The 18,954-nt window shown below is 36.8% G+C and overlaps 1 protein-coding gene across 1 annotated transcript in view; it reads right to left on the bottom strand.

The window, feature by feature from the left end:
* DENND4C (DENN domain containing 4C) overlaps positions 1 to 18,954 on the bottom strand; it is a 47,811-nt gene that overhangs the window by 25,505 nt on the left and 3,352 nt on the right. Inside the window, 11 exon segments of the mRNA XM_074166848.1 lie at positions 1,015 to 1,160; positions 2,159 to 2,377; positions 3,891 to 3,991; positions 6,470 to 6,645; positions 7,007 to 7,151; positions 8,497 to 8,555; positions 9,208 to 9,274; positions 10,115 to 10,356; positions 11,907 to 12,076; positions 13,328 to 13,397; positions 14,350 to 14,602. Coding sequence (XP_074022949.1) covers positions 1,015 to 1,160; positions 2,159 to 2,377; positions 3,891 to 3,991; positions 6,470 to 6,645; positions 7,007 to 7,151; positions 8,497 to 8,555; positions 9,208 to 9,274; positions 10,115 to 10,356; positions 11,907 to 12,076; positions 13,328 to 13,397; positions 14,350 to 14,602 — 1,648 coding nt within the window.

Here is an 18,954-nt window from a genome sequence, read left to right as displayed (position 1 = left end):
TTCTGTAGAAGTCATTAATCTCTTTTTCAAATATTTCATTTGCTGAAAGAAAATGAAGTAATCAGCATACTTTCAATCTGTTGACATTATTTACTAAATACAAATTTTTAAATCTAACAAGGAAAGTGCTTTCATTTAGTTGAATTGAAAGAAACTGCTTTTTTGCAGGTATCTTCAATATGGCAATTTAAGTGTGCAACACTAACAATCTGCAAGAATACTGAATTATTAACAATAATAAACAAAGTATACTCTAGATGCATACCCCATACTCAGCAGAAAGAAAAATAAAGGTAATGAAACTTTTGAACACTTATTTGTGGTCTGTTGACAACTGTTAATTTGATTGGAATCAAAGACTCATTCCTTAAGAATGTCAAATGAAAATAAAGATTCCGCACAGAAAGAATCATATATATACACATCTCAAAAAATTACATATAATGCTCTAGCTCCTAATTTTTATGTTGTGAACATGGCATTTTACAGATGAAGCTATAAACTCAATAAACCATCTAGATCATAATCATGCTTAAGAGACTTTGTTTCAAAAAAGAAGAATAGGCAACAAAAGGGGATCTTACTTCTATAAATTAGTTTTGACCACAAGTGGAGCACTAGGCATATTTTTGTGTTTTAAGTTTAAATTGTGTGAAAAAGAGCAACACCACAGATGACCACTGGTAGATAATTCCACATTAGAGGGAGGATGATTAACATTTAAAGGGAAGGCACGGACAGTGTTGTGCTGAAGTATCAACTACTGGTCTTTCTCACATTATCTTATAGCTTGACATCCAACAGGTCCTTAATGAAAGTTTCCTGCATCAACACAGAAAATGATGACCATGCAAGAAGATGAAGGAAGAAAATGGCTGAGCAATAACCACCAAGAATTCCAATCCCTCAAAACACTTGCTGCAGAGGGTATCTACCTTTACAACTAAAAACCAGGACAGTAACACAAAATGAACAGAAGCGTATTATTAAATAGTATTGCTAGACGTTTTTCACCTTTTCTATGCAGTCATCAAAAAATGCCAAGCCAGTATCCTTGTCACTCACAAAACTGCACTCCTCAATAAAGCGGCTGAATATCTGCGTTTTGGTGAGATGTGTGTAGAACTTTGTATAGGCACGATCTCTGCTTTTTAAAAATCCTGGTTAGAAAAAGGAACACACAACTAAATACCGGTTATGAGTTCCATAAGAAATAAAGTGTCAACATAAAATATTTGAAGTGCTAATACATAAAGTATTGACTTTATATAAACAATAAAAAAACCTACTTATCACCTCTTGCGTTCGGAAGATTAAAATAACAGCTTTTCTTTAAATTTTTTTTTTTTTAACCATAGGTAACAATACTTGGCAAGCAATCACACCTATAATCTGCTCACTCTGTTGGTTGACTTTTTGTGCAAGAAAAAGGAGATGATGACCTTGCACAAAAGGAGAAGCATCTGATAGTTAAAACAGTAGTAAAATAAAGATTATGTTAACCTAAGAGGTGACGGACCTGAGAATATTTTACTTTCCAAACTTTGAAAATATTTCACTTCCCAAACCTTTGACTAAAAATCTCTTCCAGTAATTAAAAAAAATTTAAAAATCAACAACCCCAAACCAAAGAAACCCAACCCCAGAACCCCACCAACACGTACAAAGCAATACACCTGTGACCTTTTATCTAGCATTCAAATCATGAAGAGATCTGAAAAGTTAAGGTGATTAGGAAAATAAGATGACCTTTGCTGATTATTGGGTTTTTTCTGTTTCTGATCTCTGTCCCATTCTCTATTATCTTCCCATTTATATCAAGAACATTACTTTGTTCTTCATTACTGGGCTCTGGCATTTTTGCTCTGTACAAACTGAGAAATATTTTTTCATTCCCAAGAGCTGCCCTTATAGAATATGACACACAAGAAATCATGCTACTGAAAGACAGCTTTTTTAAGACTAGAGCTATTGCAAAATTGCAGTTCTATGTGCGTATCCCTGTTCTAATCAACTCTGAATAGTTGATTGTGACTGTAAGTATTGCCAAGAATTATACAACCAAAGGGAACTTTGACCTTTTAAAGTTAAGCAGCTCCTCAACCCTAAAGTTGTAACCCTGCCAATACTATCAGCAGCTGGTTTGCCTCACTCTCACCTTGATGATCAAACAAGGAATCAGCAGCAGTTGCTTTATTTGAAGGCGCCTGCGTGATTGGCTTGAGGAATGTTCTGTAACCCTTTAAAATAGATGCCATGAAACGGAGAAAAGCTTCCTGGATCTCCATCTCGAGTTCTATCATCTTCTTCTGCCAGGAGAAATCTGCCTCAATAGGAGTCATCTCAACTGCAGAGCCTTCTTGAGTTTTCCTGTGAACTAGCAAGGGGCAACACGTACAATCCTATATTAAAATTCAGTGCATTCAAACAGGTAACTTTCACAACATGCTGAAGACAGGATTTTTCTTTTTTCTACTTTCCCATACTCAGAAGTGACAAATACTAGAAATCCTGTGATTATTTTTCAATTGATCTGGCTCATATAAAAAGCAGGTTACCTCAAGAGTCGGTTAGGTGTTTTTCTAACACATTCAGCTCTCTGGGACATGAAACAATGAGGAGGATCTCAGCTGAGTTAAAGTTACCACACAACCAACTGAATGTAGTCTTTCAGTAATATACCACCACAAAGGAACACGTTTTCCCTGTTCTGAAAATTGCATATCTATAAAGAAAGGGCCTAAAACTATTTTTCTAATCAAAATTCTAACATTTGAGTGCACCAAAGGGTAGAAACAAGTAGATGACATCCAGAGTTTGCTCTTGCACTCTTAAAAAAACAGTAGCAGGTATTGCTGAAAATATAGTTCTGCGCTTCTTGTAACAAAAATAGCAATTATTGTAATATAAATACTTATATATAAATATAAATAACATATGTATTAGAAGATTTATTTATATATAAATATTATAACTTATGTATTATAATATTGCCAAAATGTAAAAAATGATCTATCTAAAAAAGACCACTTGTCTGCTCAAGTTAAAATCAGGAAGTAGTTCTATATTATGTAGACTGCATGACATACCCTGCTGAAAAAACTAAAAGTAAATTTGAGTTTTTCTAACAGATGAAGTAAAGGCTATCTGCCAAAAAAAAAAAAAAAAAAAAAAATAGAAAATTGAGGCAAGAACACCTACCTCTTAATTAATGCACATTTCTGTAATCCACAAATTTTGTATATCTTGTATACCCACGAGGCTATCATTATCTCCTTCTCCATAATGATGCAACCTAACATACTCTGAACCAGCATACCTTAAAGAGCCTATATACAGCCAGAAAGAAGCAATACCTGAAAACTGTTAGTTCAGTTACAACTTTGCTCTTACTTGTCTAAGTCATTAGGCTGAAGATGGTCAGTTTTCTTTGGACAAAATACTTCCAACAAAATTTAGCTACTTGCTTATTTTTGTAGAAACGTCATTGTCTGAGACATTCAGCAGTATCTGCACAATAGCCAAGATAGCCATAATTATTTTACTTACATCCCCATTTCCTCTATTATCTTTGATCAGAACTGTGAATATAGTTTTATGTCGAGATCCAAATGTGTTTTAGCCAAATCTTTGTTTAAGTATAATTTAATCTTGAGTGAAGGCTAAAAAAAAGCTCAAATTTTAAGAAGTTACAGCAAAGAAAATAAAAGTCTAAAAAAATAATTCACTCTACGTATGATAGAAGGCAGTCTTTACATTTATACATTAATTGTAATTTAAGACTTGTAGGCGTTGATCAGAAAATTTAGTAGTTTTCTTAAATACTTAATTTCCCTGCTTTAGACAGTTTCTGTTCTTACCCCTCCCCCATTTTATTTTATATATTTCACCTGCTGCCAGCTGTGGGTGCAGTTTCTTTAAGGTGCTGAGCAGACTTTTACATGGCTTCTTAGGAAACTGCTTCCAGTTGGTGCTCTTCTTATCATCTGATCTAAAACACAGGGGAGGGAAAAAAGGATATATAAAATACAGATCACATAATAAAGAATAGCTTCCACAGCCCTAAGTTACTTCATTTTCAGAATATAGTAACTAAAAAAACCAAATTATTTTGAAAAGAAATCTTGTCACTGTCCCTGTATGCCAAAATTAAAAAAATGGGACTGACTTAACTCAGAATTTCATTTCCTCAGATACAGAACAATATAACCTGAGTAATGAGTAGTTTTCTCCAGTCTGTAAGGAGGATCTGTATTAAGATTTGATTTAGACTTCTTAGTTGAAATGTCACTTAGCTGATTTCCCTTTCAGAATTTTTATCAGTATTGCTAATATAACTTAGGCACTAATAACACAACATAACACAACATAACACAACACAACACAACACAACACAACACAACACAACACAACACAACACAACACAACACAACACAACACATAACATATCTGTATGTGATTCCTATCCAAAGCCTATACTACCATAAACCTGCCGTACTGCTACTCTACAAATAAAGGCAGTTTAGAATACAACATGAACTTGTTACTGCAAAATGCTGGGAGACCAGTCTGGTAGCTTTACGCTCATATGGTACACTGTAACATGTCTATGGCAACTCAGTTCCAGCTTCAACCACAGGCTAGCAGAGACTAGGAAGATTGGGAACTCAGTTCACAGTTTGAAAATTATGTGGTTGATTAAGCAATGGGATAAATTGGCCTAAAGGGATGCTCATCTCTGTTAGAAGGACAACGGGTACAATGCCAGACCTTGTTTAAGCAGTTGGATATAAAAAGAGAGAGAACGGGGAGTAAATCCTGAGAACTCCTACGCCTCTTTCTGGAAGGCAGGAGGAGGGGGAGAACTGCTCTAACAGGGAGCACAACAAACCCTGTGGCTGCAAGACCTAATCAGTTATTACTCCCCGAGCTGATGCTGTCACTGCTTGTTTTGTACCTCGCATCAGTGAAACGTTTGTTCAATTATTATTTGCTCAACTGGCATTGACACAGAAATATCTTAGGAAGGAAGCCAAAGTTTCAGGCATTAAAGAAAAAAACGCATGCTTTTTCCCCACCATAATGGCATGCCTATGAACAATGTAAGTGGTACTGTTCCAAAAATGCAAGGAAAAAAATTCTGCTATAAAAATAAAACAAATCCTCAAATCTTTGCCCTAAAAAGGCTACTGTCCTTAACCAGCTTTCAATGTTACTTTCAGAGAGATAGTTGAAAACATCCAAAAAAAGGCATTAAGGAAGATGTTGAATGAATAAAAGGCCTTCAGTAGTTTTTGGCAGTAAATAAAGCTTCAGTCTAGCAAACTTGCTCTAAAAAGACACTAGACAGACAGACTAATGTACTAGAAAATACTGAATTTTCCAAATGTTATTCTTCTCTTATGGAGTCTTTCAAAGTTAACAACAGTGCTATTAAATACTTTTACACCTTAAAAAAAAAAAAAAAAAAAAAAAGGCAGCAGTGCCACAGCAATAAAGAGGGGCAGAAGCAGATGTGGATAAAATAAAATGGAACATTAATCTTTAATCACTAATAATGTATCATTTTAGAATTCTGGATGATCTTCAACACAAAGTGCTTTATGGACATTTGGTTTCACCTACACATCTCCAAAATTGAAAAATATCCTGATTTCTAGGTTTAAAAAGTTTTGTAATACAGGTACCAACATTCCACATTTACCTAATTAATGTTACAGATGTCAAATTCCTTTGGAAATCAAGTAAGTGGTACAGATGATATATATGAAAAATGGGCAGCAAAAAAAAAGAAAAAAAAAATCAGTTGACTATTGAAAGAGAAACAGACTTCTAAGAAAAGAAAAGGTGCACAAATCTTTCCAGTTGGGTGCCTCAGAAGAGGTCAACCACTGGTAGATTTTTAGTCCAGTAGCCAATCCAAGTAAGGTTGGTACTTCGTCTTTCTAGCAGTTATCCCATCAGAACCTTGACATCCTTATCTCTCTGCTAAATCCCCTGCTTCTATCTCTTCCATTTTTCAGCAACCCAGTCTTCAACTTCCATTCTACCTATGAACAAAAACACTCTGGTATTTTTCACTGCAAGTATCTTCATATAAATAAGTTATCTTCCCTTAGTTTCTTCAATACATTTTTCTTTCATAACACCTATTATAATTATTCTTTTGGTGCCAGAATACTTTAATATATGGTGATGAAAATGCTTTTTGCAGTGTTTTTAATGGGGATCTAGGGGAAGGAGAAAACCCCAAAAAACCCAACACAATCTGCTCCATTGTTTCCTATTTCTTTTGATGCTACTAATAAAACAAAGAATTTCAGTAATGTACAGGAAACATTTTCTTCAGTAGAGGAAGCATCTTTTTGACACAATGAAAATCAATAAAGCGTTCAACCGACCCATAGATCCTAAGCATTTCAGCAATCTCTCCAACTACAGACAAATGTAAACACTCCATAGAACTTACATGTACACCATGTTTGTGTCTAAATCAATGCACACAATATCCTGTGGTGGATCATACAGATCAAAGTATCGTGAATCAACTCCAACAATAAATGGAAGAGGTGCACTGAGTACGGTGGCCAGAGACAAAGGACACAGAGGGATATATGGACATTGCCACTGAAATGGAAATATCATCTGAAGGAAAAATTAAATGAAATCAATGCATTAAAACAAGACAACAGATACTGTATAATAAAATCCAAGAAGTTACATGCAGCAAGTTGAAATGAAATTGCTAAACACTTGTCAGAACCTTGCAACACTGTCAGCAAAGAATCTTCAGTTTGACCACATCACATCTCTTAGTTATCTATGCAAAAAAGTTGATCACTCTAATAGTTATAATAAGAAGACATGCTATGGACTTTAACTAAATGCTATTGCTGCAAATAATGATCATTTAGTGCATCAATAATTTTAACTTAAAAAAGCCTTGTAACAACAGTGGATTTTTAACTGCTTCCTCTCACTGCTGTACAGAACACTTTGTACTTACAGCTACTACAGCTTCAGCAACTCCTGTCAACACAGCTGGTCTAAGAGAATGGAGGAGGATCTTGCCTTCTAGTAATACAAAGAGTAACAGAGTGGCACAGTTTTCCGGTCCAAGATTCATAAGCAGAGTGCTAAAGTTTGCTCCACTAAGGGATGAGTGGGAAAGGGGAAGAGAAAAAGAATGATACACGATTTAAAAAAAAAAAAAAAAAGTAACTACTATCAAACTTCTGACAACTGTTTGTGACCAACTAGTTGAATGGTGCTAATATAACCACATATCAAATATCTACCTATCTAATAGCTATCACCTCAATATGAGAATTGTACTGCCACCAAGAAACCTGAATTCAAATTCTGCTGCTAAAGAAACATATGCTATACCATGCCACTGCTGAGTTTGTGTTGTTAATGGCGTGCTCTCTTATATACGCACAGGCATCTTGTCTTCATAATAATAAAAACAGATCTATCTCATTAACAACTAACCCAAGCACAATTAACACCAGTAGTTCCATATGATGAGTTAGCTCAGGCAAAAATCATGAACCAGAGTATCCATTTGATCTCAGCATCACAGTATCAAATTCTGATAATAGTAAAGCAAAATCAGTCCATTGTTTTGACAGCAACGTGTATTTGTTTTCTACAGTTTAGACTCCATTTCATTTGTTTGGACTGTTCACATTTAGAAATTGTAGTGACATCTGTAAGAATATAGGGGTGTAAATATCTGTCCTTAGAAAAGTGCTTACAGATTGCTTTGGAGTTTGGTGGCTGGCTGCAATTCTTTACTTAACTGGCTGTGTAACTGATGTGATTAAACATGGGATTCTTCTGCACACAGAATATTCTATCATAATGTTTAAGAGTGTGTGTGGGGGGATTAAAAAGGGAGAATATTTTGGTTTTTAAGTTAAAAACAATCCAAAAATCACCAAAGCAATCCATCATAGGGAACTCCAGCCCAGATGATGCAGGCAGTATCTACAGGGACTGCGTCAACCTTCAAGCACAAACACCAATTTTTAGGTATAATTTTGAATTTCTGAAATGTTTGCATACTTGTGCATTGATTGATTTTACATAGCTGCCTGACATAAATGTCTCTCTTGGATCTGAAAAGGAAAAAAAAACAAGACAACAAATAGACTATCTACGCTATTAAAAAAATTTTTTGCTTACTACACAGGTTCTGAAAATACAAGATATCTAAATACATATATTTTTTTCCTCAGACTCCTGCTTCTTCCTTCAGAGTTCCTACAGTAATCTGTCAATTCATCTTTATTTCAGGATAATTAGTGAAATTACTCTTCCACAAGGCACAGGTCTATATCAAAAAGACAACACTGTATAATATTATGTGTGTTGAGCTTTCTGTCTAAGATCTAATAATATTGCAGAAATGTTTGGCTTTCTTCTATGACTCATTCCTATTTGCATGTGAATTTTTCAAGTAGCATACATTTAAAGCATTAATAATGATACCTTAATGGCAACGGTGTAGAAACCGGCTGAGACAATATTAATGCATCATGGGCAGAAAGCTGAAACACAAAGTAGTATGTGAGTGATATGGACAACTCCAAAGTTAATATGGTACAATATTCCAAGATAAATGTATATCCACAGTCCCATGAACTGCCTGGCAGAGTCGCAATGCCATGCAAGAGGCGCAAATCAGAGACAATCTTTAGGACTGGTGTTCACTAGGTCAACAGAGCTCGTATTAGTCATTCATATGATTCTCAGAAGTTACAGGAAATTGTCCGTGACTCAGTGTTGAACACATAACTGCTGCTAGGTGACTAAACAGAGAAGCAAAAGAGACGGTGCCAGGGGGGACTAATCTTTGACCCACAGTAGTGGGTGGACAAGTCAGAGAAGGACAGAAAACCCACTGAGGAAATGCAAATGCTGCTTATAAAATGAAAGGGTAATATACAGCAAAAAAAAGTGCAAGTAGGAAGCTGCTGCCACCTGCACCACCTGAAGTCTGAAATTCTAAGTTTCCTAAGTTACTCCAGGTTTGTACCAGTGAAAGAGAAGGCAAACCCACCCATTTTCTCCCCTCTCCCTTCCAGCAGATGGATACTCAAAACTGAGTAAAAAGCCTAAAGGAAGAAACCAGGGTTTCAACAGCAAGAAAGAGGGTTTCCCGTTATTTTAACTAAAAATGGAAGCAAATGTTTTGCTTACCTGCACAAGAATTCTTGGCCTTTGTGGTGAAGGGAAAGGTATATTGTGCATAAAATGGGATATGTGCCTGAAAAGAAGACAAGATGTTACAAAACCATCCCTGGGGACTAATCAGGGACTGAAAACAATGTTAATCACATTTTGAAATTACTATGGGACCATGTTTGAGAAAGCAAAACAGTAAATAAATCTTAACAGCCTAAGTTTAAGAGTCTATTTATGCAAACTGAAACAAAGAAGCTCCATTCAGTCACATTTCATGCGTGAAAATTAATACTGGCAGCTTCAGATATGTATGCAAAAGATAAGAACACACTGGCATTTAGGCAAGCAATTTAAAATTCCAGGCAGCCTAGCCCCATTCTACAGAGTTTCTAATGAGGCTTAGCTAAGACAAACTATACACATCAATGCCAGATGTCTAATATAGTGTTGAAGGTAACATCATATTGCAGAAAACTTTTAGGACCATGAAAAGCATCCTCTACAGAGTTTATACACACACATACAAATCTGCATTAGTTGCAGTGCCTGGAAAAAGACATAGATATTCATTGCTAATGCACAGAGTCCCTGAGCTTATATTTATTTACCAATGCAGGACTGCATGTACCTTACAGCTCAGCCATTTTCTCTGTTTGATGTAGTTAAGAGAAAGGTAAACAGGCTTGACATATTCTAACAGAAAAGCCACAGTAAAATCCAGTTCACTTTCCCAGCCCTGCAAAAGCCACTACTATTAAACAGAAGCCGTAATAATTTCTATCAGTACAACATAAGCTACACAGTTCAAGCAAGAGGATGGTGCAAATATACCAACTAATAAAGTGTGGCATATATAAATCACATGACTTTTTGAGCTGATATAGCTACCCTCCCATGTTAACTTGAAAAACGTTTTACATACTTTTCAATGGGAAGAGGATGAGGTCCAGAGACAGAGAGTTTGTAAATGAACATAAGAAATTTTCGAAATGCTTCAAAGAAAGGCCAGTGTGAGAGAAGGCAGATGCATTTGTTGGAATTGATGGACTTGGAAGTAACCACTTTCCTCTCTACAGCTGTCAGGAGACCCAGCTGCAATTGTTGTTTTTCTGTTAGCAGCTCCCGGGGATAAGGCTCATAAAACTGAATAGCAGCACCATAAACCTAAAAGATGAAGAAAAACAGCTGAGCACACATAGTGTTTAACAGGAGATTGAGTGAGAACATTTGAAGCATCCTTAAGTCTTTGGTGTTTGCACACACACGATAATGCTTTTGCTAGCAGCTTGTGAAATAACTTTTCCTTTATGTAACATACACGAAGTATCCTTATAAACTAAATGCTTTGGACTGTTGTGACTCTCTTCCTCTTTTTCATTGCACTTTCCTCAACAAACTATTCATACTCAGTAAATTGAAAGGGAAGGAACCAAACTGCATGCTGTGACAAAACTCTATCCATTAACCGTTACGGTCAAAAAAACCCCCAAACCCTTATGAAATGCTTCTGTTCAGTAAATTCCGCCATCATTATCACGCTAAACAATAAAATTATTTTAGCTTTTTCTTCACTCATTTGATCAAGCTGAACAGCTATATACCTTTCCTAATATTGCTTCCCAATTTGTCAGTTTCATTAACTGAATTATTCTGGCAAGTTTAGCAAAGGGAGAACAGGGAAAGATGGATATCACAGTATACATCTCTCTGAGAAAAATACTGGCAGATACTTCATTCCCCCTTGCAAAAGAAGTATTATTATATTGGAGAAAGAGTTTGGAAATGGAGAAGTATATAAATTCCCCTGACAGGGGACTAAGGAAGTGTGGAAGTTGAGCTGCTATCAGTAATAGAGCCAAACTGCTGTTTATTAGTCACAGAGCTAGTCACATTACAATCACTAACTCCCCTCATGCAGTTCACACACACACAGACACAGCTAGCAAAGCTGAAGCAATAGCTGGGTGACCAACACCAAACAAGGGCTCCCTTGCTTCATCAGGTGTTCCTGTCATCCTTGCAGCCTCTGTCTGTGTACGGCAGACACTGCCTTCTTCACATGTGGGCTAAGTCATGCAACACACTTTTGGTGCCCGCATGTGCTGGTCGGCTTATACAGATTCAGCAGATGGCTGGTGTTCTTAAGCTATCACTTCACGTGAATCCAACAAGATCACTGGTCTCAGGAGCTCATCAGTTCTTCAGAGCCTTTCACACGTCCCTCAGCACACACTTTTCCTCCCCCGACCCTGCTGTTTTCTGGTAACTATTTTCCTATTCATGCACAAAGATAGCTACAGAGCCCAATTACACAAATTCACACAGACATGGCTTTTAAGGTAACCATAGGGAAACCGTAACAACTTAAACACTGCTAACACGTGGTAAGCGAACATCTCTTTAACATGTAGGCTGCGTTTCAATTCCCAGAAACTTCCTACTTGAAAGAACGGGGAAATCCATGCACGGCCAGTTTTGATTTTGTTAAGTATATAGTTCAGCTTACAAGGGACTAAACTGCACATACTCTCCAGCTATTTCCTGCTTTGGTTTACTTCCGTCTTATATCAAGGTTTAAGAATACAATTTTAAAAGGGAAGTATTTAACAATTTATTTTGTACTTTTTCTCAAATACAAAAGAAACAATGACTATTTATCTCCACAGCAGTCATCTGAATTAAAAGCAAAAACTAGTCACAGTGCAGAACCATACCTTTTCTGCAGAAGAGCAGGTCAGCACAAATGTTGAGAACACTGGTAGTGGATATTTGGTTTGAGGGTCCCAGCACTCAATAGTGGCTCCCATAGGAAGGCAGAAGAGAGGTACGGATTCCGACAGTGGGAATGACTCATAGTTCTCTTGAGGATATCTGAAAATTAAGCCTTCAGAATGGGAGAAGGAAAAGTAAGTGCATTTACTCTGCAAGCCCTAAATAATGCAAGCTATATATTTTTTCACAATATACAGCAAAGTCTGTTGGTTATCTGAACTTTATAACTGAAGATTACATCTGCAGAAGTCTCTTGTTTGACAGTCATCATGACATTTGACTAAGTCATCCAAGTAACAATCACATAGAAATTGTGTATGAATACTGAAGCACTCCCGTTTGGTAACTGCTTAAAAACCAGGACATAGTGAAAACTAATTAGTGAAGATTTCTACTTTAAATCAGTTGGGAATTACCTGTGCTATTTAGATGTGCCATTGGAATCTATTTTATTACAAAGAAATTCCTAGGAAAAAAGTGATCATTTATCTACTGTAAAAACAGCAGCAATACCCCCACTGAAAATAGGATGAACTAGCTCACTGTCCACATCTTCTGCTAATGAGTCAATATGCTCAATTCAAAAAAATTGTTCATTCAGTTTTCAGAAAGATATCTAACTCTTGCTGGTAGAAAACAGGTAGACAAGCATTGGTCTACTACTGTGGTCGGTCTCGCTTATTTTATGGCAGACTGACTTCATTATCTATGTTTTCCAATTCTACTTCCTTTTCAAAGGAATTTGGTGCGCTTAGTGCCAAGAAATTATTTTGAAAGTTTTTTTGGACTTCTTCAGAAAAAAAAATAGTGATTTGTAGGAATGCATTAAAAAACTTACAAAAGCCAGACTTAAACGGCTTTTTGTCATTTATTGTTCAGAATATTTTTCACTCTTCTCAAATAAGAAACGAATAGTTGTGGAACTGAAGGGAGGAAACACATCTAAGTTTCAAATTAACGATGTTGCATTAGCTGTGAGACATAAAAATAAATATGAGTAAGGTTGAATGGAATTTTTAATTACTCCTTCTCCATCATCACCAACATAAAAAATATGAAGTCCTTTGTTACACCTGAAATGCTTGCTAAGCTTTCCACTAAAGCTCCCAAGCTATCAAACCTGTATAATAAGAACTAAATTAATACAGAACAATGCTATTCCTATTAAGGCTTTTTTTTTTTTTTTCCCCTGGGAAAAAGCGAGGCGAGCAAAGAAGTCACTATAGGAGTTGATTTCAATTGACATGCTCTAGGAACAGAATTCTGATAGCACTTAAGCTTTTAAAGAAATTATTTGATTTCAACAAGGCACTGAAATCCTCCTGTTAGCACGTTTAGACAGCCTGCGTCTAAAATTACTTACCAGCTTTATATGCTAAAGAGTTAGAAGCTGGCACAGACTTCTTGTAACAAAGGTATACACTGGAACCCCACTGAAAGACACAAGTTTCATCTTAGAACCAGCAAAGCTGACAACAGGCAGCAGAGAAATCAAGTGTAAGCATTTGAATGTACTCCCACTTACAAACAAAACAGACATTTAAATAAAAAGTGTTACAGAATAAAATGACTGGCTAGCTGCTAAGTGCATGCAAATGATGAAATTGAGAATTTACCCTTCTCACATTTTTCAGACATTACAGGATTTACATAAAATAACTACACCACCACTCTTTGACTTATTCAAACAGAAGAACAGGGAAAAGTGAAGCAGATCATTTGCAGCTTCACATTTTCTTGGTTATTTAAAAGGAGACTCTTATGGGAACCTTATCAGTGGGAGTGAAATTCTAAACATCACCATTTGAAGCTTTTATTGTACTTCCATAAATTGGTTGTTTAGTGTCTTTGCAGTTTGTCTAAGTACACCCAAACATTTGAAAAAAAATCACTTACTTCAGCCTGAGTTAACTGAAGGCAAAACTGACTAAATAAAAACATTGAAAAAAGAGTACATGAAGAAACCGTAAGCAGTAATTAACATTCTTACATGTCTTAGTAACATAGGCATTATTAATAACTAAGAAAAAAGTGTTTGTGATTCATCTCAAGTGTCAGCATCACCAAAGTGGGGTGGTGAGAATAATGATTAAAAAAAAAAAAATTCTCTGCACGACTCCCAAATAGCACCTAGACATGAATATACAAACTGAAGCAGTGAGTAATCAGTATAAAGAAATCATTCCTAACACTGAAGGAGATCAGAGCAACAAAACCGATGAAACTGAGGTCTTGCACACAGTATACAGAATGACAGAATTATGACATAGTGATATAACACAACTGTAACAGTGCTAAGAAGAGTTCACAGAGCTACCCCTTTGGGCTTGTTTCTTGAGTCTAAAAAAAAAAAACAAAAACAAACTCAAGCTTTTAAATACTCACCATACCACAATTTAAATTCTTATCAACTTTGCAGAACGTATGAGGAGGAGTTTCTCCTTTGCTGGTAACAATAACACAGATATCCGTTACTGCCAATGAGTTTTGAGGTCGTATTAAAGGAGCCCTTCGATATGTGATGAAGATCCGCTGAGAAGACGCTGAACTGTTGTTAACATTAGCGCAACGACCATAAGGAGTAGCTTGAATCACCTCACAGCCTGAAATGATGCGTTCCTTCCCTTCATATAGAACCCTGCAGACAGGAAGGAAAGAAAATACTATGCGCATTCAAATATATATGAAGTTACTTGGACATATTCACAGAAATTGTCCATCCGTTAGCACCCTATGTCATCATTGCAATGTTCTCGTGTGCATTTTAATATATTGTCTTTTGTCATGCACAATCTGAGGAAAAGAAACTGCTCAGAAATATTTAAATTGTGTAAGAAGTCTTTGTGGGTAAAAGTCATAGTTATGGCAAAATAAAGTCAAGCACACTGAGAAGAATTTACTTATAAAATTAGCAGGAATGCTGAACTACCAATGAAAAATAAATACACAGGAAACCTTAAATTCTTTGCACACACAATACATATACTAATTATAATTTCCTCATTTCCATCACTAAAATGTTTGTAAAGTCATTTCAGGCTTCAGGGGGCTTTTTGTTGTCGGTGTTTGGGTTTGGTTTTTTTTTTTTTTTCTTTTTAAGGAATGTTGTTGGAAAAGAACAACAGAAGACAGAAGTCTGCTTCCTAGTGAATTTTTACAGAAAAAAAAACCCCAACCCAGTAACAATTTACATTCATAATTTGAGTAACATTCCTTAAGGGAAGTGAGAAGGGGAAAGACAAAATACTACTACATTTCACAGAAAAGGAAGAAACAGTAACTACATTTGACTGTACTTCTAGAAGGCAAAGTATAGCTTACATGGCAATACAGCAACATTCACATGGTACCTGGATTTTTTAGCCAGGTAGTTTTAGTTTAGATCACCATATTCTTAGCAAAAAACAAGAGATACTTCACAGCTTCTCAGCAGTTAAATGAGCTAAAACTTTACACTCCCATCTTTCCCAAACATAAAGCTATCAGGAAGTGACTACGAGAAGAAATGTGGAAGTGAAACCATACATCGCTGCATATTTTTAATGCACAGATGCTATGACAGGGCAAGCTTTATCTCCCATTCCACACTGGTTCCATTTGCCTAATTCTCTGCAGTATGTAGAGAGTACTTTCCACCTTCAAATGAGTTTTCATCTTTACAATACATGGCAAGATTTAGGATAAAGGTAACACATTAAAACTTTGTATTTTGTGACCTGCAGCTTCCCACATGTACTCCATAACAACTTTACTTTAAAATAAATAAAAAGAAAAACAGGCAATGTATCTTTTACTGTCCCAAAATACCCTTGGTTAAATGTTTGATAAGACTACTAGTAAGTATATTTGAAAACTTAAAAAAAAAAAAAAAAGTCTTTTTGCAGATGCAACAATTCTCATCCCATTTAAAAAAAAATAAATGTACCATTAAACATCCCAAATTACTTAAATTCTACTGTCCCATCTTTAAACTGGAATATGCAAATATTACTATTTATACTGAACCCACAGAACAAACGTGTATCTTGTCATAGCACTGAGGATACACATGAACTACAGTCCTAGAACATGTCAACAAAGCAAAGAAATCACATGAGTTGAGAGTGTATTGATGTAACTACCAGGCTGCCATATAAATTTATTCAGCTAGTACATGGAGGACAATATTCTTGCCTTCAATAATAGTTTTGGTTGTAAACAGTCTGATCATCACCCTTTTGCTACATTTAAAACCGTGTGCAATCTCAGGTTCAAAACCAGCCTAATACCAATATTTCCAAGTTGCAACATCAGTTTTAACATACTACCTACTGGTTCAAGATAGGGATGGAGAAAGTACACGTTATTCAAATTAATTCTGAACTAATCTTCTGGACAAACATGTATTTTGATATTTTTATTGGGTTACCTACTTCATAAAGCTTAAAAACAAAAAACAAAAACAAAAAAAACAAACCACAAATTAAACATCCACAACGGCAGCAGCTCTCAGGCTACCTTCAGTCTGCATAAAGGGCATATATGAACTCTTCACAGCAGTGCCTTACATTAATCGGAAGAGAATTTTAACAGAACAGTCTCCAACAGAAGTTTCAGTTCAGTTTTATTTAATTTAATGTATTTTAGATAAAATACAAGAATTTAAAGTTATCCCAGAAACACTTGTCAGCTGTCAGGTTTTGAGAAGGAAAGCCGTATTAATCAGCCATTCAATTTAATAGGTTTACAAGTATTCTCAGAAAGACACCTAAAGACCGAAGAATTTCTTAGCTGTGCAAATACTTCTAAAAGGTAAGGTGTTGACCAGTGGTCAAGACTGTAACAGTGCAGTCACCTCCCATCAAAAGCAAAAAGAAAATGAAAGCAACTTTCACCCCTACATATACACTAGCAGAAGTATTATTAAAACCACACCATTTCCTGACCTCATGCATAGTATTGAATATAAGAAAACAAACAGAAGAAAACCACCACCCATGGATCACTCAAATTAAACAATGATTTTACTGATTCAGACAAAAACATTCAGAAGTGAGGCATGAAATATTTAACGTGACACCCTGGAAATACAAAGTCCTGCCTGAGAGAGTAAGTTTACTCCTACTTGTTTCAACTTCCCAGTGTCTGTCTTTTATTAATTAGTACTGATCAGGTGTGGTGGCATGACCCTGGCTGGACACCAGGTGCCCACCAAAGCCACTCCATCACTCCCCTCCTCAACTGGACAGGGGAGAGAAAGCAGAACAAAAGGCTCATGGGTCAAGATAAGGACAGGGAGATCACTTGACTTGGGGAAAATTAATTTAATTTATTACCAATCAAATCAGATCAAAGTAATAGGAAATAAAATTACATCTTTAAAACACTTTCCTCCGCACCCATCCCTTTTTCCTGGGCTCAACTTCACTCCCAATTTTCTCTACCTCCTTCCTGCCAGCGCTGCAAGAGAACAGGGAATGGGGGATGTGGGCAGCTCATCACACATTGTCTCTGCTGCTTCTTCCCTCTCAGGGGGAAGACTCCTCACACTCTTCCCCTGCTCCACTGTGGGTCCCTCTCATGGGAGGCAGTCCTCCACAAAGTTCTCCAACGTGGGTCCTTACCACAGGCTGCAGTTCTTCATGAACTGCTCCAGCCTGGGTCCTTTCTACAGGGTGCAGTCCTTCAGGAACAGACTGCTCCAGTGTGGGTCCCCCCACAGGGTAACAAGTCCTGCCGGAAGGCATGCTTCAGCGTGGGCTACTCTCTCAGCAGGTCCAGAGGTCCTGCCAGGAGCCTGCTCCAATGCAGGCTTTCCACACGGTCACAGCCTCCTCCGGGCATCCACTGCTCCACCATTGACCTCCATGGGCTGCAGGGGGACAGCTTGCTTCACCATGGTCTTCGCCATGGGCTACAGGAGAATCTCTGCTCTGGTGCTTAGAGTACCTTCTGCCCCTCCTTCTTCATTGACCTTGGGTGTCTGTAGAGTTGTTTCTCTCACATATTCTCACTCCTCTCTCCAGCTGCAATTGTGCAGGTTTTTTTCCCCTTCTTAAATACTTTACCACAGAGGTGCTACCGCTCTCACTGACGGGCTTACCTTTGGCCCGTGGCAGGTCTATCTTGGAGCCAAGAGCTGTCTTGGCACTGGCTCTATTGGGCATAGGGGTAGCTTCTGGCAGCTTCTCACAGGAGCCATCCCTGTAGCCTCCCCTCTACCAATACATCAGACAACACAGTTTAGAAAAGATAAATACTACCTTATTGCAGCTGTTCAGTTATAAACCTTAACCCACAGAAAACTCTGCTTCTGGAAAACAATTTTAAAATAGGTGGACTGTTGCAAATTGCATCGTGTGGGTCTGCCCTCCAGCTTGACTTCTACTCTAGGTCCAACCACATTTCTGCCCCTTAAAATCATTATGCAAAATAACTCTTTACAACAACTCTTCCTATCTTATTTAACACAAGGCAGTATGCACGTATTGAATAATAAAGGAATTTAAATATACTAGGCAGTAGGAAGGTCAGGGGAGAAGCACTGGGTCAAGTAGAGAGAAAAGACTGACTTATCTTTGATTTCTATTGCCACCACTATTATTATTTGTCTAAACATACAAGCGACTAGTATCATCATTATTATCCTAAGCTGTTCCAAACACCCAACTGCAGTTGTCACACTGGTGGAATATAAGGAACAATGTAAGATGCTGGCTGTTGAGAACACCTTCCAGTTTCTATTATGCTTCTTGAAATTTGAGTTCACTTTCAATTCTGAAATACATCTCTAGTAAAGAAAAATATTTGTTCAACCGATACTCCTGCGGGTATTTTCAGAAAACAGGTATGCAGAATGAGATGGATCCTTAGCACAGAACCACTAACCAAACTAAAGCTTCGCATATTAGTTTAAAAAGAAATAAATCATTATTTCTTTACTTAAACAATGCAACTTACCTAACTTTTGCATTACTCTGAACCTCTACTTCAGACAAGAAGTCTGATATT

The sequence above is a fragment of the Numenius arquata genome, chromosome Z, assembly GCF_964106895.1.
Source record: "Numenius arquata chromosome Z, bNumArq3.hap1.1, whole genome shotgun sequence".
Lineage (NCBI taxonomy): Eukaryota > Metazoa > Chordata > Aves > Charadriiformes > Scolopacidae > Numenius > Numenius arquata.
Note: the sequence above shows the minus strand (reverse complement) of the source record. Positions and strands in the feature narration are given on the sequence as shown.